The 23681-nt window shown below is 35.9% G+C and overlaps 1 protein-coding gene across 1 annotated transcript in view; it reads left to right on the forward strand.

The window, feature by feature from the left end:
• The window catches only part of LOC123715371 (zinc transporter ZIP11), a 45654-nt gene that overhangs the window by 10859 nt on the left and 11114 nt on the right, over positions 1-23681 (forward strand). The window contains exon 5 of the mRNA XM_045670355.1: positions 15446-15544. Within this exon, the coding sequence (XP_045526311.1) occupies positions 15446-15544 (99 nt within the window). The remainder of the gene's footprint in view (positions 1-15445; positions 15545-23681) is intronic.

Here is a 23681-nt window from a genome sequence, read left to right on the forward strand (position 1 = left end):
GCAATCAGTCAATCCCTTCCTAGTGGGAGTGCCATGCGGTTGCCTCCTGGCTTCAGCCAAATGGGCAGGCAACAAACCGGCGTGAAGTGATACAAAAGGTTCGCCTTCTTCTACTCGCGTTTCGTGCGGTGAGACAGATTCCCGGAGCCCATTCCTCCCCCCCTCCCTACAATAAATACTCCCTGAAACATCAGGTGAGCCTCTTGCTGAGCCCGATTGCCTCCTATTACATAAAAAAACAATTTAAAAAGTATACGAGCGTTTAGAGACCTTTGACAGAAGGTACTAATACATCTTGACAACCACTTGTAACAATGGATAATTCTACCTTTGCATATTGCAAAACGAAGAATTTTTCCGCTCGACTTCACAAATCGTTATTTTCTCATTCCCCTCGCCGTTCATTAATTTATTTGCCCGCAAAAGGACATGATTAAGTAATTTTATCGGTTCATTGGAGCTTTGGCCTGGACTTGTCTACGAGACATTTGTGAATTGTCTCAGAGATATTGATACAAATATTTTATTTATTTATCGTAACGGCTGAAGATTTTTGGTAATATGCCGTATTGAAATCGCTCGCGAGATGATCCAAAAAACATCACCAGAAGGACTAAAGCTTAATGGAGTTAGGACGTTTGTTAATGTGATTAAACCGAAGTTCCAGGTAATGATACAGGCTTAGTTGCCTGGAGGTGGTCGGGGGGGTGGCGCCCGCGCACCGAATATAATGGCCCTCGCCGCTTTGTACACGCCGCTCTGATTATGCAGATTAACACCGGCGGGAATTTGTTCTAATATCGTAACAAGCTCCCTCGCGGCGCCGGCGCCGATCGCTCTTGTAATTTACGATTCAGAAATATTCCTCAGATTTAAGCCATTTTCCGATTTTGTATTCCATGTTGAGAGGAGCAATTTGCGATCACTGTGGACTTTTTGGGTTTATAAATTGCGTGGCGTTAGTTTAGATTTTAGATTATATGTGGGTACTTCGCAACAGTCTCGGTGATTCTTGGTCAGTCCAAAACATCCAGTAATATCATTTATTAACAGTATATACATCCTAATAAAATCAAATTACAAAAATAAACACTTTTAAGCACGAAAATGGAGGAAATCCTATAAAGTTAAACTAGTAAAATCATCCATCTTTGAACATGTTGAAAAATCTACTTGACAACGGAATCTACGTATATAATTACGTAAGTTATAGCGTCAAATTTGATTCGACTATCAAAATTTGCGAAACACGAGCATTGATAAGTGTCGAGTGATTAAATAAATGTTGGAAGGTTGGGAGGGGAGGGGCGAGGCTCTGTCCGGTCGCATTCCTTCTTGCCCCCCCCCCCCCTCTACCGCCTCGCGACTGCATGCCGACTTTCTGCTTTCCCAACAGGATGGCTTGCCGCCTAATTCCTATACTGCGTATGCCAATTTATACATTTAGAGTTATTATTCTTGAGGTTTTTATTTATAAGAGATAAAATGCTCTATTTATTGAGATGTACTGTCTATAACCGACATTCTTTGACGAAAAGAATTGGCAAATTTGAGTTGTCTCACGACCTTAATAGTCAAAAGATTGGCAATGGTAAAGATAAAAGAATGCCAAATGAAGTTCACGTCGTATAATAGCATAAAGAAGAAAAAAATATAAGTGAATTGGGGAAAAAGATAGATTATATTTGAAGTCAAGCGACCATATTTCTGTTTAATGCACTCTAAATATTGACCAAAAGAATTATCAAATAGACAACTTACGTTAATTGCATGTCAAAGTGATTATGGTTACGAAAATTGAGTTCACGTTGTATAACAGTCGGTGAAAAATTTTCGGTGAATTGGGGAAAAAGATAGTTTTTATTATATCGTGTTAAGCGCCGGATCCACGAATGCACTTATTCTTGCGCTCACCTCGTGGTGACCCCATTGGAATGCACCACGTGCACTTGCTATTGGAATGTGCAACTGTTTACTTTTTAGTTTATTAACAATAGAATTGAATCGCATAGAAATATGGCCATAGAGGTTGAAGAGATTTTTTCGTGTATATGGCTTAATTTATGTGTATAATTGCGTGTTTGAAATAGCGATAACATTTCTATGTATGTCATATGTATTACGGGATTCATAGTTCGCGGTAAGTCTGGTTTCTGAACCTCACGGTAAAGGCCCAAATTCAAACTTTTGGCGGTTTTGGCGGTTTGGCCATAGGTTAGGCCATAAGTAATAGAAATAACAGGATCTATGGAGTTACATGTTACATTAGACTCTGGTATGAGTTTCGATTGGTAAGCTTAAAGGTACGGTAAAGACTTTTATATTCTAGAAAAGCCTATTACGACGTATAAAATATCATATATGTATGATTGATAACGGCCTGTTGCCGCAACGTACGGTTGGATTTTTTTAAAATATTTTCGAAACACAGGAAATTGAATTTTCGCGTTAATTTGTTACAAACAAAAAATATGTGTAGGTAATATTTAAATACTAGGACATTATGCCACGCGCTCGTACGAAATCTCGGCATTTTTTTAAAAGCTTTTCTTATTTTTAATGTGTGTGTATGGAGAATTGTGTCTTAGCATTTTAAACAGCTAAGTTCCTACAAACTTTATTTACAATCACAGCACAATACTCTGTGTAGATAAAATTACCCCAATTCAAGGTGTGCGGCATTCAATTGTTTAATATAAAAGGTCTTATGGGCTAAAGTAAGTACTGCGTTGTAATGGTAATGTTGTTATTTCCACGTGAACATCGTAACCATAGTAACAGATATCGTACTCTGTTTTATGAATATATAATAATAACAAAATCTGCATTCAAACGCCTTGTTCGACTCAATTTGTTTATGTTGTTTTCTAATAGGCAAGTAGTTGAACAGCCTTATTTCTGATTCGTCGACTATTTAGGTCTAAGGTATACAGGGCTCCTCATCTTGTTTTCCTTACAAGCGAGTGTTAAATGCCATGGACTGGACACTAAAACCTATAGACAAAGAGATTTTTTTTATTAAGACAAACAAATGATATAAGAGACGAATTGACGTACGTACATAAATACGAGAAGCGATCCCGTACCTACAACATGCAGACACGACCAGCGAAGTCAAATACAAAAAACAGTGATAATACAAACAAAAATTAAATTATTTGAATTGAACAGTAACAGTACCGTGTCTCACAATTAAGACACAACTTAGCCGACCTTAGAGAAACACGAAACACGTGAAAACTCTTTGCAATGTCATAATGGAAACGACATTTCCTTTTTACTTCGAGAGTTTCGGCCAATGTTTGTTCGGTGATGAGGGATGTGAAAACATCTTCGATCTAGTATTCTACTAAAGTATTTTTACAAAGACGTAATGAAATACTTAAACAGTATGTGTTCCGCATTCATAGTTCCGTTCCCAAAATAGAGGAGTTCACTATACGGATAAAGCAAAGGATATTAGGAAGCAAGGCACGGTATGCCGGAAAACGCGTTTCCGGATGATGTGCTCTAGATGCGCTTTTACGATTTCCTGTGCGCCAGCGCCGGTCGAACGGCGCTAATGACTCATCTTGTCTTCGAGTTCATACCTTATCGTGAAAATGCATTGCCTTTTCTGACTGAAATTGACCTTTATAAAAATATTAAGTATCCTAACCTAAGTTCCGGGTTTGTACGGTCGTTATTGTTAGGATGTGACAGATAGATACTCGTATATAGGAGTTAGATAGAGAGAAGTGTTTTAAAAAGTTTTTAAACCTCACTGAAGCTGAACTCAGTAGATATGTTTCGTTTCATTATTGCGCGAGCGCACCAATACATCGATCCTTACCCAACTCCACATACGTACACGCCTTTCTACCATATGCTGACAGCGAATTGTATCTTGTTTCTGCCATTCAACGCTCAGACGCGATGTTAATTGGAGAAACTGATCGTGGTAACACAGAAGATCACGTGGCCGTTCACCAACGATCAAATGAAAGACTGATCGTCCTCAAAACTATAAACTGTTTTAAGAGAGGCGCTGGTCAGAAACCGGTGGAAATAGATTGTCCGCTCCAGCTGTTTTCTTGCTGACCACGACTCTCAGACATGAGCTACTGAAGAGAGAGTTTTGATTAAGTAGGTACGACTGCGTTTGGAATTGGTAAAGACCAAATTGTACTATAATGCAAGTATGATAGATGACATTATCAATTTAATTTTTTGTTTCATGGAACATTATTTAGATTAGACTTCTGTGCCAGTGCAAGACAATATCAATTGGAGGCTGATAATACGCGTTTCAATGCCCAAGTTCGATACATTGCTGACCATTTGTTCCACAGGGAAAACAGCAGTGATTATACCTAGTAATTTTTTTAAGATTTAACCTAGTAACTATTCTGTTTTGAATTTCCGTACTAATCGTGTCACTCATGTTTGCATAAATACGTCGGGACTAACGATAAAGTGCATTTCCTTTTTAATAAGAACAGCATACGTCAAGCGTTTCAAAAGAATTGATTGCATAAATGTTCGCTAACGCAGGCGCCGGGCACGTCGGTACATATTCATACGTCACTGGTGCCAATTTATTCAATTGCACTAACGTGAAAAACCATTTTGTAGAAAGCCATATAATGTAAATGTTTCTCAAAGCCAATACGTAGTACAAAATAAACAAGGTAAATCGTATAAATGTTTTAAATTTTCGTAGTTTTGTAGAAAGAAGAAGAAAATTAGTCGTTGTAATCAATAACATGTCAGTCATTGAAGTTTTCAACTGACATATTGTCATCCAATATGTCACACCAGAGCGGAAAGCTAATCACAAATTGATTAAGAAGGTAATAGGGAATCCGTTGTATCGTCCCTCTACGAACAGTAAACCAGAGCTTACCAACTAACCTTAAGTGTACATATATATAGTCAAAACCGTTTACGATGACATCGTTTAGAACAACATTTTTGACTGTATTATTTCACCAATAAAATGTGTGATGCCTAATGAACGTAGGTGCATAATTCATTATGGTTTTATAGAAATATAACGATCACCTCAACTTCCGTCACAACTGTCCGTTTTTAAAGCAGTTGTTTCCGCGCACCACAACCTGCCCACTGCAGTATTTCCGAACCAATTCGACTTATGGTCCTTCAAGGAAAGAGATAACCAATTGGCAACGCACTAGCGAGCAACCCTCTGGTATGAGTGTCCATGGGCCATGTATAACTAAACATCAGGTGAGCCTTGCTGAAGGGGTCGCAAATAATCTTGACAAAATTCATAAAGGCGAAGGCGAAGTTAATTAAGATTAAAGTTGGTAATGCAAGTGAAGGTTCGCTCCGCCCTTGACTTCGTCGATGAATGGGTGAGTAATGGCCGCGGCATTTTTGCACGTGTCACTTTACGATCTACGTGGAATGTGTATGGCGCTATTTTGATTAATATAATTTATGATTAAATAGTAGTGACCTAGCTGTGTACCTGTTGACTATGAATATGACAATCCCTAAATAAACTTTGGGTTTTCGTTGTCAATTTGGATAGGGGGTGTAAGTCTTTTCAAGAATTTGATTTTTTCGTCTGTACACCAATATGCCAAACTATTAATATTTTGTTTATTCATTTATTTCGTAATCCTACATCGTAATAAAAAATTGTAAATATAATAACAAACAACTACACTAAAAATATAGTAAAAGATGAAATACATAGTATAAACATCAATGCTTTACAAAAAAAAAACAATAATAATTTTTCAATACATTTAACGAAGTAATACTTAATTTGGTTGAGTGATGGTGTAAAAGTATATGTATGTGAAGGTGTAGTGTGTCCATGATGCAGATGATTTAGCGCTATGGATAATATTACTCCTTTGAACCATATTCCGCGATATCTTAAACAAGTCAAGGCTTAAATATTAGTCGTTGTTTCTCGGTGCTGCAGAGAATCATAAGTCAATATGGTTATTATTGTGTTAGTTACGATATTGTACTAAATAATACATTAGTAGCTTTGAAGTCTATTCTTCATTAAATTAGAAAGAGCACATGCAGTCCAATGATCCATTTAAAAGACAATCCAGCCTTCTCGCTATTACCGCGTGCTGTTAGGGCTTCACCGCACTTATCAGAGATACAGCTCGCTTGCGCGTTGTGGAGTAAAAACAGTCCACCTGCACAACTAAACATTGTACACGCACTGCATTAGCGAGGGAGCATCAACATCCTGAACGCATTATTGAACTGATTTAAAATTTTAACGCTGCTAAATCGAAATCCCCATGTACGCCACGGCGCCATAAGGAACGTAATTATTAGGGATGCATCCGATACTGATGCCGATACATCGGAGATACTTTTGAAATTTCTCGCTTTAAAATATGTAAACGCGCATCCTGTTTATTCTAGTTCATTGCAAACGAGGCGCGGACTATCTATGCCCGGGAATCCCCGCATTTTATTCAGTTTGTTGTCTCTGTCAACCGCTTTGTCCCCGCGTATTCCATTTCGCGCGTAAAATGTTTTCTGTAACTAACTAAATAAAATTATCAATGTTATTTTTTATTATTAACAGTTATTTATTGTATTTTAATGTAATTATTACTCTTAATTTTAATTACTTAACCTTTAATCTCATTAAACGTTTGTGACTGTTTTTATTTTTTAATAAATATTAAAAACTTTAACCAAATTTGATGTATTTTACGTTAAATTTATTTTATTACACCAACCATTGGTATCGGCATCGGCGATATTTCCATAAGATTATCGGCATCGGTATCGTATCCGTAAAAAGGCATATCGATACATCCCTAGTTATTATTATAAAATATGTTTTTTTATCATATATAATTAATATGAACTATTTTGTTCATAGTTACCTTAATACAAACTTCGAATGGACTACATTATATTCCTTCCGATATGTTTATTAATAAAACTGGTTAATTATCTATTCGATTTACCTTATATGGTAAAGTATGGATTGTCCCGTCGTGAGTCAGATTGTTTAGTGCAGGTAGATCGTGATTAATACCTAGTCATCACATAAACTTGCAGTTATACCGGAGGAAATCCGCCACGGCGCCTAGAATGCGCTGTCATACATACCGTACTTAGAATCTGTAGTCTGATCCGTCATATGTGATATCATACTAATTTGCATGCTTTTAATATCAATAGTAATCGCTGATATATTTTAAGCTGATGACTAAGTATGTAACAATGTACTGTGACTTAAGGGAGTTAAAGTTTGCGATGAAATCTTTTCTGAATCTCACCCAAGTCGGTTCGAATTGTCGACGACCAATCCCTTTCCGAGCGGTTTGATCCCTTGGCATTGCGTAGAGATGTGGGACTTGTAATTTGCTGGTGGTTTTTAGAAGTGCCTACCATGGATTACTTACTACATTCTAAGGAATTATCAATAATACTAACTAATCTTCCGAACTTTTCAGTATGAAAACGTTTGTTGAATTCGCGATAGAACAATTGTTAATTTTATTTATAACTAACCCCGCGAACCTCGTTTCGCCTTCATATGATTTTTAGTACCTACATACCAACATATGGAACATTTTGCTATGTTACCCCTTAGAGGCTATTGTCGTTCACTATTACAAAAAATAAAATGGTTTTTATTCAAATTTTTCTCTCCATAAAAAGCTTCTTCAGGTTTAAGCCAATCCAGGCGTTTTTGGTTTTGATCTTAGCTACATATTTTGCGACTATATAGACATCGGTCGCATTTATAAGACTACGTTCATATATAATATACATTTCATTTTGTACAATTTGAACATTTTGTAAACCATTTGGTGGCGAGCTAGCGAAGTACAATTATAAAGTTCTTCTGAAATGTGTTTTAGTTTCATATGTTCGTATACGTTCGGAAATTTGTAGCGGAAACTTCAATTGGTCCATAAAATACGTCTAGACTTGTTGACTTCAGCAGAAAGAGCTGGTTAGCGTAAGGATGAAAGAAGAGGTAAATAGAGGACCCGCAGGCTCCTTGAATAGAGACCTTGCCAGTAAAAGACTGCGCGCCCATCGACTAGGTGGACTGACGATATCGTCAAGGAGGTTGGAATCCAATAGATACAAGCTCCCAGTGTAGGGCGATGTGAAGGGAAAATGGAGGTAATAAACCAAAAAAAGAGGCTGATGAAAAATTCATGAAACAGTTAATTTATATGGATGGGGCCGCATCTATATATTATATTACCAGATAAAACCAAAGGATCAGTTACGCTACAGCCCTATATGGCTTCACATTGATTGTTTCTTTAATAATTTCTTTCATTAAGGCAAGATTGACATGGTATTCCACCAACTTCCGAACTTAGTACTATGCAATTGGTAATGGTGTATTTTTATCGGCCCCACAGGGGATTCGACCTGGTTTCGATCATTTTATGTATGACATGATACACATTTATTTATAAATGTCGAAAAATTTTGTGTTATTTAAACGTTTCATATCCAAAAATACATTTCACAGACATTGTAATGAGTCATTTGAATCGCGTGCAGACAGGACGACCTTAGTGATTTAACCCTATTTTAAATCAGAATGCCGCTTTGTTTACATCTTTATTGTGACAATTTTGGCTAAACTCCAATTTTTTTAACACAAATCACAATTAAGAAACAAGCGTTATGAAATTTGTTTTTAATCTCGGCTTTGCATGTGTGAATTTGATTATATATGTCATGTCTTATGTTTCATGATGTCGTAGTGTAGACGCATGTATATATAAAAAAATGCCTATTGTTTTAACTTCTATAACACTGTAAGATATCACCTCAATATGGATTTTAGGCGGTATTCGAAAAGTTAGGAATCTGTTTGACAACTTTGATAATGTTAACCAAACTAAACATACAAATAAAATCCCCATGCAGGATTACGACTATTAATTATAGTGAAATAATTATTCAAATACTTGATTTGAGAACTGGCAGTAAATGTTAAATTAGAAGCATTTCATATATATTACCTTTTTGACGTTCATAAGTGTACATTGTGTTACCTATATGAATAAATGATTATGAGTTTTTTTTTTTGGAAACAATAAAATTATTCCTCTTAATACGTAAATGACAGATGTGTTGCTGAAATATGTATTTTCAGAAACAACATCTAGTTTGTTATTTTACTTGAAAACAAACACTTTTATCCTATTTATTTATTTTAATGTACTAACAAAAAAAAACTCGGGACTTAAAATTTAAATGACAAGCCAGAACTAGCGTGTTTTCCACATACTAACTAACAAATTAAATAAAACATAACAAATAATAGATAATCAATAATGTTAACAATCTAATCCAAGAAATACAATTATTTCTTTACATATATGAATCGAGGTATTCAAATATATAGACATATATGTATGGTCTAATTATACTTCAGGCTTAATCGGATAATTACTTACGAATTGCATAGAGTATTTCGTCTATAATAAAGCTGTACTCAGAGGCAAAGCAGCTGGACAGGAAGTAAACACTATTTTGTTTCCGATTGGATTCATTGCTAACCATTTTCATGGCTTAAGTAATTGTTAACTCTTACCTAACGAGTACGCAGTAAGGCTTTCATATAAACTTTCAAGTTTAAGAAGATATCTTATACGATTCTCTTGTCGTATGTGAGCGGCATACTTATAAGCGGATATGAATCGAACGTTCTATATTTCAGTTGAAGAAACTCAAAGCTAATGTAAAGGATATCTTATCATAAACATGAGGTTGAGTAATATTAACCTGTTTAACCTAAGCTTGCCGCCGTCATGTCCAACCACATTCCTCTTACTGGCTAACAGAAGTTTGTACTTTGGTGCCCTAGAGTATGTATGACGTATATGTTAGGATGCGAGAAATATCCTAAATCCTAGATATCTACCTTTACAAGAAGTCTTAAAGAGTCATGCTTTTGCTTGGATATAAATGTCATGTCCTATATGGAAATTGGCAAAAACTAACGGAGTTTGGAGTCGTCTTCGATTTGTGTTAAAGTAGATAGGACCGCGAGAAAATCGCTTTCTCTCAAGAGTCGATAATCTACGATAACCATTGACTTGTGAAACAAAATATCATTGATCACAAAATTAACGGTCACAATTCCACTTGACTCGTGAAACAACCTGTGCTTCTCACAGGAAACGGGGTTCGATCAAATCACACCGGCAGTATGCAAACAAACGCATCGGCTGATGTGCGCCCGCGGAGGAATTTCGCTGTGCGCGAGCAGGACGTCTCTACGACGGACATCGGAACGTAGCGAGCATCAAATCCGTGCGCGTGCTTACGAATTGCATTCTTACAGGGTAACGGCGCTCGGTTTCCCTTCTCGTTCATACCAAAGGTCCCATTGCAGCCTCTCACTCGCGCCCCATGAATGGAGGCGCCGTGGAATGCGGTCGCGTGACGTGCCCGGCGCCGACGCAGATCTTGCTGCACTTCATAGGGCTAGTTTTGTTTTAGCTTTGCCCTTCGTATCTTTCATCTGAGTTATTTGGTTAATCAGTTCACCGAATAAATCAGAATACGTGAGAAAAACGCTGATGGAATGGCGGTTGCATGGCATTTGGAAATTATTAATGTATTATATTATTCAGCAGTTCTGGTAGAACGTGAAAAAGTGGTATGTGTTGAATATGTGGTATAATTAAAATTGATTGTATTATCGTCTTTGTTAATTAGATATTGATTCTCGTCTATATATTATGTGTTCGTCTGTGATCGTCAAGCATATTATTATCACGTAAAGGTATTATCTACATTGTATTGACTTTAGTAAGAGATTTTAATTGTGTTGTAAAAAGTCTGAAACAATTTAGTTATGGCGTTGGTTTATATGCTACCTTGTTATAAAATTTTGTACCGTGGCCGTCAAGTCTGTCGTCTTTTGTGAATCTTGTATTTCGAAATAAACTAAATCATTTAGAAATAGCAATAAAGATGATTTCAGTACGATTAAGAAACGATATCGCAACATTAAAAACATCTTTCACCGAATAAAATATGCAATGTTTATGCGAAGTGGAGCAGTGGTCGAGTAGATTCTCAACTATGCAAGACTCAAGAGGCTGTTGGTCTCCCATCGGAGCCCCGCTGTCTGGCAGCCAGGCCCCTCTCCCCGCGCGCCCCCGAGCCGTCGCCTGCAATCCGCGATACCTACAGCGCAGTCACCTCGCAATACCAGTTACCAATTAATCTATCACATTCTATACGGTAAATACACTCGTCACACAACTACGAAAACATGCTCGAAAGTTGCGCTCAATTCTCGTACCCACATTGTTGTTAATTCAATTCGTTTTGAATAACTCTGAATTGTCAGTATGCCTCCGAGATGCACCATTACTATGTACGCGTTGGTACATTTATTGATTCAAAACATCCTGTTATTTGTACAGGTACAAGATGGTACTAATTGAACAAGTGTATACGTGGTGGCCTCGCGCGTAACCCGCAATACTTTGGTTGCGACAATGCATGTTGTGTAAATGACTGATGGAAATTTCGGATCTGGCAAGTGTTTTGTTTGGGGCCCGGAGTCCTGAGCGCGGCATGAATGGAGCTGTGGTATGTAGGTCACGGTGTCGTCAATGGGCCGTCGCGTCAAGCCCCGCGCCCTCCGCGCTGTGAAAGTTGGTACTACTTTCGCGATGCCCGTATACAAAATAATCTACACTCTGCCGCTCGAAAACTAAGTCACTTTTTGAGTGAATATCTCGAACATTCACATCCGCTTTGGTATTTTGTGGTCGGTCGACAGTTTTCGCGGAACGTGGCGAGTGAACTCTGCGCGGCTGGTATTGAGGTTCAAAATGGAATGCGCGATACGGATATCGGGCGCGCTGTATGCTCGGGCTTAGGAATTCACTTCCGGGTAGGTCGGAAAGTGAAATGGTCTCGTCTATGATGTAATTGGAATTCGGATGTATCCGGAGTCAACGTTACACCGCTCACTTACAAAATTTCTATAGATTGTTGACATAATAGGTTACACATTACGATAATTCGTTGCTAAATCGAGTGTCACTGTTGTAGATAGAAAAATGAACTGATGGTACTAAGTACAAACTTTGAAAAGGATAGATACAAAAGGCGCTTCTTGCTACCTTATCTAATTTAATTTCTTTTTTTCTCACTGTGGTTGTCTGGAAGAGATCGCTCGAAAGCTATAATTGTATTATATTTCTGTTTGCAAGAGTTAAATAAATAAAAATTACAGTCCGATATATATCTTGTATTACAAAATGTTCATTTACAAGGAAGACTTTTTAATTTATTCTATATTGCCACATTTTGCAAATAGAACTGAAAATTGCTAGCTAGAATTTTACGTACGTTCGAGACGTAATCAGAGATGTTCAGTAATAGTTAATTATGCATGTCATTTAAGGAAAATAAAGTACAAGATTGTGACAAGCACTTATAGGCAAACATAACAAACACTTGTGTGACTTTTGGCCAAAAGGCGGTCAATTATGATTTTATAAAATAATATGTGGTCACTTGGCTTAGGCCCGTGTCCAACAGTGCACCAGGAATTAACTGATCCTGAGTTTATGTTAACAAAAATAAGAATAATAATAATCATTTATTTGCACGCATTTGGTGTTTGTATCTACTATATATATATATTATCGGGTACAATACGATATCGTTCGCATATTTTAGTTGTTATGTTAGTCACTAATGGCGTGCAAATTTTCTTTTAAAATATTATGGTATAATTTTAAATTACCTATTAAATCATAACAGAGCAGTGTTATCCTAGTGGCTTTACCCCTGAATTCGTTAGTTCCAAAAAGTCGATGGCTTGTGTCAGGCACAGGAGGCTGATCACCTACTTGCCTATTAGATTGACAGATCAAGAAACAGATACAGAAATCTGAGATCTCAAAAAGTTGTAGCGCCACTGATTTATTTATTTGATTAAATCATAACATTATATTATTAATGATTTTTATCATACATCATCTAATTAATATAAATAAATTTCAAAAACCTCTAATAGGATATCTATTATTCTATAATTTCTAAACGGTTTTTTGGGACACAGAGTTCGCGCTAAGTCTCGACTCTGAAGCTTATTGTATGGAGCACTCTTTCTCGAGACGCTCAGTATTCTATGAAACAATGTTCAATGAAATGTCCATTTTCCGTTAATGGCGCTGTGTACAAATATTTTTAGTTGACGTTTCGAGCGATGTATGGTACTATCATTAACGCGTACTAGAAAGTTGTGCGGTGTGCTTTCATGCTCTGCGGTTCGCTACTGTAAAACACTATTGCTTATATGGCTTTGAATTTATATATAAATACAGTCAAAACCAATTACGATGACATCGTGTAGAACAACATACCGGTGATATTGACTAAAATCAATGCCCCTGGCTGAATTCTATTTTATTAGGTACTTAATTACAACTTCATCGGCTGTTACAACTATCGGTTTTTACGACCAAATATGAGTTGTCCCTTCGAAGACTGTAATCCGTTTTCATCATTCTTTAGAGATAGAAGTTCAAAAAATGTGTATAATAGTATAATTGGTAATTTTTATCGGAATTTATTGTGGTATGCTCTGCCTGCAGTCGGTGCAGACCTTGGAGACTAAATTTATGTTTAAGAAGCAATTGACAATATTGAACCAAGAAACCTTTGATATTTTTACCGATATGTGTTTAGTTTAGTGTAGTTTTAAGTTCGGTGTTGTATTTTTGTAATGTTTATATTATTTGCGTTTGGATTGTCTGGAAGAACAGCTTTTAGCAATAAGAGTGCCCATTTACATCCTTTATCTTCATTTTTTTTCTTTTTTTGTGTTATTATGATTTAAACAAATTATTATTCTTGTTACTGGTATTCACATATTGGGTCTTTTTGGGTCCAAGGCATGCTGGTTTCCTCACGATGTTTTCCTTCACGGACGAGTGTAACACACAAAAAGCCATTATTGTACGTACAGCTGGGGTTCAAATTCACGCAAACGTTCGTGACAAATATTAAAGTATAAATGTATAATTATACAAAAACGTGTTAAACTGTATTAAACTGGTCTACCTTCAGTTTAATACAGTTTAACACGTAAATATTGGTATAAAAATTCTTCATTTGTAGCTTTTCTTTGGGGTCGGCCTAATACAATATTTATAAGGCAAGCGAGCCTACGGCTTCAACGGCCTTATGAAACGTGAACCTAAAATTATTTCTTATATTTGTTATTTATTAGGCTACAATGTTACAATGTTCTGTGACTTCCGTGTATCAAAATCCACAACATTTTTTAACGAAGGCACGGGTGTTGTCTTGGACTAAGTTTTTAGTGAAGTTTCGTTTTTTTATATCTTAACTGTTAAGTGATACCACCGCCACCAATGGACACTCATATTGCCAGAAGCCTATCAAGTGCGTTGCCAGCCCTTGTTGCTGTTCCACGTAGTGGCGGTGCGCGGAAAAACCTGCCTTAAAATCGCACAGTTGTGAAACGAATCCTTTTCCCAAGTAAAACTGAACACATGCGGTTCTATCATTTCTCTATGTGACACGTGACGAAACAAAAGTAATTTCCGCAGAAGGCTACTTGCTTGTCTTTAAAACCATCACGATATCTCTGCAATTTAAATGTTGAATTAATCGATTCTAGAACATCGTAAAATAAAGCGATTCTGAATAACACTGCTGCACATAAATCGGTGATATAATCTTACGCAATGACCTTTAGTTAACGGCGACGAAGGCTGTACAGTTAGCATTCCTAGATCAAGACAGGTGCTGAGGAGGAACGCCCTAACGGAATGCAGTGACATTCCTGCAATACTTGCGATTCTATGCAAACTCATCTTCTATTAAGTAAGACTGTGCTTACGTCGTATGTCAAAAACGTATTTTTTTCGTAAGGCTCGACTTTTGGCTTAAATCTCTTACTGAAGTCTTTGGGGGTTGAATGTATAAGATTACAACGTACTATGGACTATCCTCATCTTTAAATTGCACATATAACATATATTTATTTGTGTCGTTTTCTTGAGTCGTTGACTTTACACCTTTACATTTATTTATCTTTACATTGTAGATATAAAGTATTTTGCAAAACAGGCACCTCGGAAAACTTACGTTCTAAGTGCGATTCCAGTTAATTAAATGAATTCGAATTTAAGTGTTTGACGTTGTCTGTATACTTATTTTAATTAATTACGCGTGAAGTGCATGCTGTTAATAATTTTTGATTAATGGAATGAATGAATATATTATATCATTGTAGTGGAGTAATTGATATAATTTTTTTATATAATATAATGGTTTTTACCCGCTGTGATAGGATTTTATTTTAAGTTTGTGTGGTTGTTGATTTTAATATGTGTTTAGCAATGACGTAAAATACATATAAATTCGTAACTATTAATAGGTACTGATTATAACTGTTTTGTTATAGAAACCTGGCGCTAGGAATTGGCATCCAGAACTTCCCTGAAGGACTAGCTGTGAGCCTGCCTCTTCAGTCAGCCGGCTTCTCAGTATGGAGAGCCTTTTGGTAAGCTTTTTAATATATTTTACAGCTTAAAACCGCGTTTTGTTATCGAATTATTAATTATAATATTCATTCATTCAACATGAGAAATAGAAAAGCTAGGTTAGTTAGTTAGTTAGGAGTTGGTCAGTTTATTAATCAAATTATTAGTATTCTTAAAAAAATCCAAATCACGTAAATAATAAAAAAATAATAATAATTGGCCAACTGAACCAAAAAAGTTAATCGACAACAGCAGAGGTCGCGCGTTCGATTCACGACTGTGCAACAAAGATTTTTTATTTTGATGACAAACGCTCGTTTCATGAAGATTAAGATCATAAAGTCAAAGATCAAAGGTATGTCAGGCTCAGAAGGCTGATCACCTACTTGCCTATTAAGAAAAAGATGATCATGATAACTGATACGGAAACCTCAGATCAAGACCTGGCTGTAATGACCCTGGTAAATGATAATACAATAATTTGTATCAAATTATTTGCCTTAGTCAGTTAGGAATTTTATATTTTAGTAGAACCGAAGAGCGGCGATTTAGGTTTTTATTTGTGTTCTAAGTGCTATTAAAATAGAAATATTTAGTGATCACGCGACACGAGTGGCCAGTCAGGGTTTCCAACTTACATCTAAAACTTAAATCAGACAAATAAAATATAAGAGGACTGAAAATTATAATTTTTACACTTTATTTACATAGTTTAAACATTTATATTGTTACAAGACGTTTATTATAGATTTTTTATTTTCGTGCTGAAACTATAATTGGTTTTTAATTCTAATTTTTAAAATTCTAGTTCTTGTGTCAATAATAAAAACAGCAAGAAATTACTGTTTTTTAATATATTGGGAACCCTGGATGGAGTATGCTCATTGGGACGAATGCCAACGCAGCCAGACTGACCGACCCCATTCCCCAACGACTCATTTACCACAGACTTCCCATAATGAAACGTCAAAAATATCACCACTTTAATCTGGATTATATTCCATATACATTACCATAAACATTTCTAAATTGCCGGGATTATTGGTAAAAATTTCAAGTAGTACTTGTTACGCGTCCTCTATCAGTTCAAGATTTCTCAGTCGAACTCAAAGGTGTATGTCAGGCATAGAAGGCGATCACCTACTTGCCTATTAAAAAAATGATCACGAAAACTGATACGGAAATCTCAGCCCAAGACCTGGCGATTGTAGAGCAACTGGTAAATAATACGATCATTTGTATCAAATTAATTGCATTAGTCAATTAGGACATTTAACATCAGGTGAGTCTCCTGCCCTGTTCTATATAAAAAACCCTATTTAATCAGGACTTGTTTTTTGCTAGTGGACTGATTAATTAAAAAACTAATAATAATCATACAGCTTCATATATAACTAATGGTTATAATTTCTTTTATAATAAAGTCAAAGTCAGTCTAAAATCATTTATTAATTTAGGTAACACAATGTGTACTTATGAACGTGAAAAACAGAAATATATATGAGATGTTTCAAATTTTACATTTACTGCCAGTTCTCAAATCGAGGGCGTAGAACGGAAGAGAAGAACTGGCAATAAACTCCCCGCCACATATTTTAATCGCCAAGTTTTTACAACGTTTGTAAGGAGTTGCAACCATTACACCATGTTCCATATGACATCTTAAATAATAATACAATAAATTAAAAACAAAGATTTGTCTCAGATTATCAAAGATCCTCTCTCAGCAGGAGGCATGGTGAAAATTGAACCCCATTTAGATATAAGCCATTTTCCTAAACGTTTCTCTGTCTTGAGCAAGTTTCATCCACCACATTCCCGCTACGTTCGATCGTAACCTCTTCTTTGGTCTAACGACACATTTTCCTGAACTATAAGTAAATAAATGGAAAAGATTTACGCATATTAAATAAGTCATATTTGTTTGGAAATTTTAAATCCACCGTAATTTTTATATATTAAACTGTAGATGTTATTATGCATGCTTTAGTATGTTTTAATAAATAAGATCCAGGACTATATATTCATACTTTTAGCACAAACTAATTGGTTAAATTAAATGGTAATACAGTATATAGAGAGTTTATATACTTCTGATCTTGAACATACGTCGTTCGAATAGTATTCGTGAGTTAAACTATACCAAAACAAATTAAGTTAACAATTATAGTAAATTATTTGCACGATGGTGTAGTTAACATATGATTTTGTTCCTAGTTATGAAATTTTCATTTCTCAAATCAAGTCCGTAGAACACACGTGAGGAGCTGGCAATAACCTCTTAGAATACTTAAGAGAAATTATTATTAACACTTTAAAAAATTACCGTAAGTTTTATATTAAACTCAGTTAACTACTCCAATTGGTAAGGTACATTTTAAGAAATTTCTGTTGTATTCATTAAAGTTCACCACATATACTAAAATATCTACAGTATGTTACAAGCTTTTTAAAATGTATGACAATTTTCGTAAACATAAATGTTAAAAACATATGAAACTTCGAATTTTAGATTTTACTAGTATTTTTTTGGTTATTCTATGAGTAAATAATGAGTATATCGTTAACCATTAGCCAATATTCATGTGTTGAAGTAAATTTAAAATTCCTAACTGCCTTCAACAAAGGAATTCTCAAATTGTCAGTGCAAAAGGTTACAATGACGTACGTACGCGGTACGTGCGCGCATTGTAAATGTTACCGAATAGGTAAAAGCTGTAAAGAGTCGCATTCCACGCTGTTCTCGGAAACGATGGCGCCGACCCGACATAGTATAGGGCTGCTATTTACTTCCTCACAATTTCTGTATTTGCCTAAGCCTGAAAGAGAATTACAGCGATCGGCGTTTGTCTACTCTGTTTTGTTTTAATAAGTGTAATCATTTCAATTAGGCCAATTAAATAGGCACTTTTGATAGTCATTACAAGGTAAAAATATTTAAAAAATAATGACTCCTTCCAAAAGGTACTTTTATGTGGAGATGAATAGGCAGGAAACTCCATACAATACTCTTTTAAAATATGTTGTATTCGTTGATTTGATAATTATATGTCAAGATGCAATTGACTTTATGTCTCTTGCACGGTTAGATTTTTGTTCACTCTGAAAATACTTTCGATTTGACACTCGTTAATTTGACAATGTTTTCCGGTCCCTTGAACAATACCAGATAAATGGAATAAAATCGACGTTAATTGGTCCCAAAACTATTGGAACTAGTGAATTAATGATAGTTCACGTTAGTATTATTATTAGTGCTTAACAGTGAGTGAAAAAATAGAACAGAAGAACAGAGTGTCTTCCTTTTAATAGAGACTGTTAGTAGTGTTGGAGACTTATGTTAAAAATCCTTTTAGACTTAAATTACTTATTAGTCTAAAGTTAGGCTAGATCATAATGTTCCACGATGTCGTAGTAAAGATACATTTAAAAAAAAAACCTCTCGGTGTTTTGAAGTTCGTCCTTCTCTACTCTATAAGAAGTGTTTATCAGGTACAGACTTGTCACCTGTGACTAAAGTCGTTCACCCAAAAAAGATTGTATTTAATTGTTAATACATAATAATAATATAGAAAAAATAATCACGGTATTAGACGAACCGCCCTCATACTCGTGGTATTTTAAACGCATGTTATTCTAAAAGTTATCTCTTATTATCGAGAGTCGACTGTAAATATTATAATCAGTGATAATGCATTCGATAGAAAAACTTTTGTAATTGATCCAGTTGTTCTTGATGTTACAAACAAATCTTTTGTTTTTAGCGTTTTGATACGTTAAAGTTCATTCAATAATGTTGATTGTATACTTAGCTAGATAGAAATGACAGCAAAATTGGACTTGAATTTCTATTTTCTTAAAGTAGACAACCCTAGGTGACCGAGTGAAAGCACCCTTTACAATAGGTAGTGGAAATGGCATATTGATTGTCTTATCTGTTTACCAAATAAACGTGTAGAACGTTCTAGAAAGATTTAGGAAATTACTAGCCCAATTAAATTTATTTATTCTATCGGTGTTTTTAAATTATTTAACGGTAATTTATGTATTTGTGTTCACTTCGTTGCAGTAAAACAGTAAAATTAAAATAATTGAATAAAATGGAGGCTATATTAAGCACTAAAATCTTTTTCAAATATACATAATTGATGCGATAAAAAAATTCATTTTTCTTTACGATTAAAAGGAACTTTTAATACCTACAGCTTTCTTCTTCTCTTCTGTTTCAATTCACTTTTTTCACCATAATAATGTAATCTCGTTCCTTTGTTTAACCGAACGTATTTATTAATGGATATTTGTGAATGGGAAAAAGTAATTTTTCTATATATATTACGAACTCCAGCCAAGTATCTAAAGCCCAATACGAAATTTGTACTGAAGATGAAATATGACGAAATAGGTCCTTGTATCAATACGAATGTTTCATACAAATTGATTCATTAAATACGTGCTCCACAAACGTTAGATATGCATATTTCAAACTGTCATTTGTACCGACATAAATTCACAGAAGCCATAGCCACAGTTCACTAACACCGACTGGTCTCGCCAGTCGACGGCCGAAGGCAGAATTCCTTGGCTGGTATGCGGTTGTCTTCCGTTACCCTACATTGCATTAGCGAGCTTTTATAAACCTTGCACCAAATTTACGATAGTTGTAGCGCATTTCTCGGTAGGGTTTTTTTGTGGATTGCATGTACTTTTTGTAGGAAATACTAGTATTTGTCTGATTATTCTCTATAAGAAACTGAAATATTTTCGAACCTTTTGCCAATGTGTTTGTCGATATGCGGCGGAATCACTTAACATGAGATGATCCCGATTTTAAAAAGAAAACAATCAATGCAGAAACGAAACATTACAAAAATAATGAAAGAAAACAGTAAAAAAATGTATCGAATCAAGTAAAATTTCTAACATTAATTTCCCGTATTTAAGTTGCTTGATAAAATGGTAGCTTTATCTAAATAAGAGATGTAGACCAAAGTGTGGAAATACATTCTAATGGAGTGCAGTATTATGCATAGTTACGTTCGAAATCCTGTCAAACACAAAAAAAATACTATAACCAATTTGCCTTTTATGTGAAACTTCAAACGAGTAGGTAATCTTCCGCAGCCAAAACAACCTTACAGAGCGCTATATAAATTAAAAAAAACGCCGCGGTCTTGTCCTTTGTCGTAAAAGAGGCATTATAGCTGAAACGGTTCAAATAAATTAACTAACTTAAGCGGTACTAACCTAAGTAGGTAGCTCTGTGGAATGCAAGGGGAAGGAATGCGGGCTGAACAAGAAACGCCGTCGCGAACTCCCGCAGTACATTCGCAAACGACCCATCTCGGGTGCCCTCTAAGCATCGTTAATACAACCGAGCCGCGATGAGAAGGCCTTTTTATCCATGAGCGTGATTTTGAGCGTAATATTTAAACTTGACAATGAAGTGGAAATTATCAAGTTTTTTGTAGTATATTTTCGGTAAAATAAATCAGTGGCGCTTCCTTTTTTAAGTCTGCATCCCAGTTTTTTTTATCTGTGTTTGATCATTTGTCAATTTCATAAGTCTTCTGTGCCTGACACACGCCGTCGACTTTTTGTGTCTTAAGGCAAGCCGGTTTCCTCACGATGTTTTCCTTTACAATTTGAGCGAATGTTAAATTCCATTAATGTACAGCCGGGAATCAAACCTACGACCGAGATCAAGGAGAGTCGCACACTGAAGCCAGTAGGCTAACACTGCTCTTTTATATTTTCGTTAAGTAGCTATCTATATAGCGATTTTATAGACACATACATATATACAATGAAGTTGGTGATTTGAAAATTTAATTCTCAATTGTGGACGGATGTAGGGTAGAAAGCAAAGTTTTGAATTGTCAAATGTACCGTCTTAGCTTGTCTTTGCTAGTTCATGTTCACGGACTAGGATTTCCTTTCTTTATGGGAGACGGTCTATGGGTCAAATAAGTAATTTAAGTGACTTCCCATAACCCCAATGGGAGAGAGTTGACACATGAAAAAATATAAGGAATGTTTTCGTCATTGAAATATTCATAGCGATAAATGATATTAAAATAATATGTTACGCACGGTATAGCCTCGTACACAGTACCAACATTTAATTGCGATTTTTACATTGCTTTTCATTCGAAACGTGGTCAGAGAGTGACCGAGGTGGTAAATCAGAAATCGGTTTGTATGGTAAGTGATTTTACCAGAAACAATTTTTGTTTTATTACAATGTCTTGTACGTGGAATCGTAGCGATGGAGACGTGGATATTGACCGTTTTCGATCATGTTTTATGACGATTTGATGACTTGCTTTGCTTCTCACGGGCCCATGTTTAATGTTGGACCAAACTTTATATAATATATTAAATTAAACATAATTTATGCATATTTTATATTATTGAAATATTTTTTATTAATATCCCTTTCACTGTTTTCTAATGTTTTGCTTTGCTTGGTTCCATTAGTTTTATCTATGTAACGTTTATGTAGGTATACGTCTTATGACTTGCCTTATTCAAAAAAATCTCATAGTCCTTGCCTGGAAGACATTGCTCGAAAACGATAAGGCCGCCTGTTGCGATGCTTTTTATTTAATAATTTCAATTGTACTGTATTTCTGTATTACAGCAACTAAGCAATTCAATTCAAATCAGCAAATAAAGTCAATTACGCAACCGAAGCTCTTACTAGTAGCAGCGTTGGTACAAGTAAAAATATATAAAAATTACAGATTAAGGTTCCAATAAAAACATGCATTTTCTAAATTTCTGTATTGCGACTGTAATGAAGTTGGCGAATATAAATGTATGGAGCGCGTTATATAATCGTGGGTAATTTTTTATTAATCAAAGTTTTTATTCGATTATGACATAATCAAATTAGGCGTATCGGCCAACCATTGTGTAGACAATGCGTCTACTAAACATTTCTCATAGCACATGACTCACATCGTGCAAACATCACGACACACACCTTATATGATGGGTTCATCATCCTCTGCTGCCTTATCTTACTCCTTAAGCTTTATGCAGCTGTATTCCGAGAACGTTTGTTGATCGCTGAGTAATGGCATATTATAAAATCTGGAACGTACGGGCCGTTAAATAAATTGACGGCGTCTTTGTTAGAAAACGGTGCAGGTGCGGATGGGGACACCGCGCTTTAAGCTGCAGCTTGCCTTTCGTCATAGATTTCGTCAGGTGCCAAGTGGACCCCGAGAAAGTTGTCTATTTCGAAATGTGTTGCGTGTGCGATGTCGCTGGTCGCTGCGGTGCCTCATAGTCTGGCGCATTCTCTTGGCGGCGCGCTGTCTGCTCTTCCGGGCCGCACCCGTCGGACCAGTCAGTGCCGCCCGCTGCCTCGGGCGATCGGCCTTCGGAGTTAAATAATTAAATCGAGATAGCAATGCCGCAACAGCGAGGGCAACCGAAGACGCGGTTGCGGAAGCCGCCGCCAGCCTTGGTGGCGCTATTCTGCGCAATGGCAGCCGGTTTGCGGTGCGCATAACCACGCCTAATCTTCTCGAATGCCTACCTAGACTATTGGATCGTATTTTTGATCGATGACGTCCAATTACCTAGTCATGCGTGGGAAAAATATTCAACGCCGAAGATTAATTTACATACGTAATAATCTTTGTCTATTAAACGTTATTTATTTGATTTGGTATTGTGGTGAATATTTGATTATTGCAAATATCAAATGTTTCAGAATTATGTAATTAAATGTATATATAACACGGATAGAGGTTTAATGTAATATTTTATTCCTTAATAGAGTCCTACCTCTTACTAATAAATAATCTCGGCGATAAAGTTGTTTCCAACAGCATATTTCTATTTCGCTGACAGGCATCCTGTATCATACGTTGTCGGGTTGTCGGCTGTGACAGAGGTAACAGTAACCATTCTACGAACCGTTGAATATCGTTGCAAATTGCCGCTTTCGCCACCCGTTGAATAATGGATACGATAACATAGCATCACGTTGGGACCGCCTCGTGATACTGTCAAATAGTAAGCGAGCATTAAGCTATACGAAACTATACTTTAAATGTATATGCCTTATGGTCAAGGCTTGGTTGAGAAAACAACATTTTATTCATAAATTTAGCCATAGAATTGGATCAGACTAAAACAAAAAAA

Source organism: Pieris brassicae, chromosome 10 (genome assembly GCF_905147105.1).
Source record: "Pieris brassicae chromosome 10, ilPieBrab1.1, whole genome shotgun sequence".
Lineage (NCBI taxonomy): Eukaryota > Metazoa > Arthropoda > Insecta > Lepidoptera > Pieridae > Pieris > Pieris brassicae.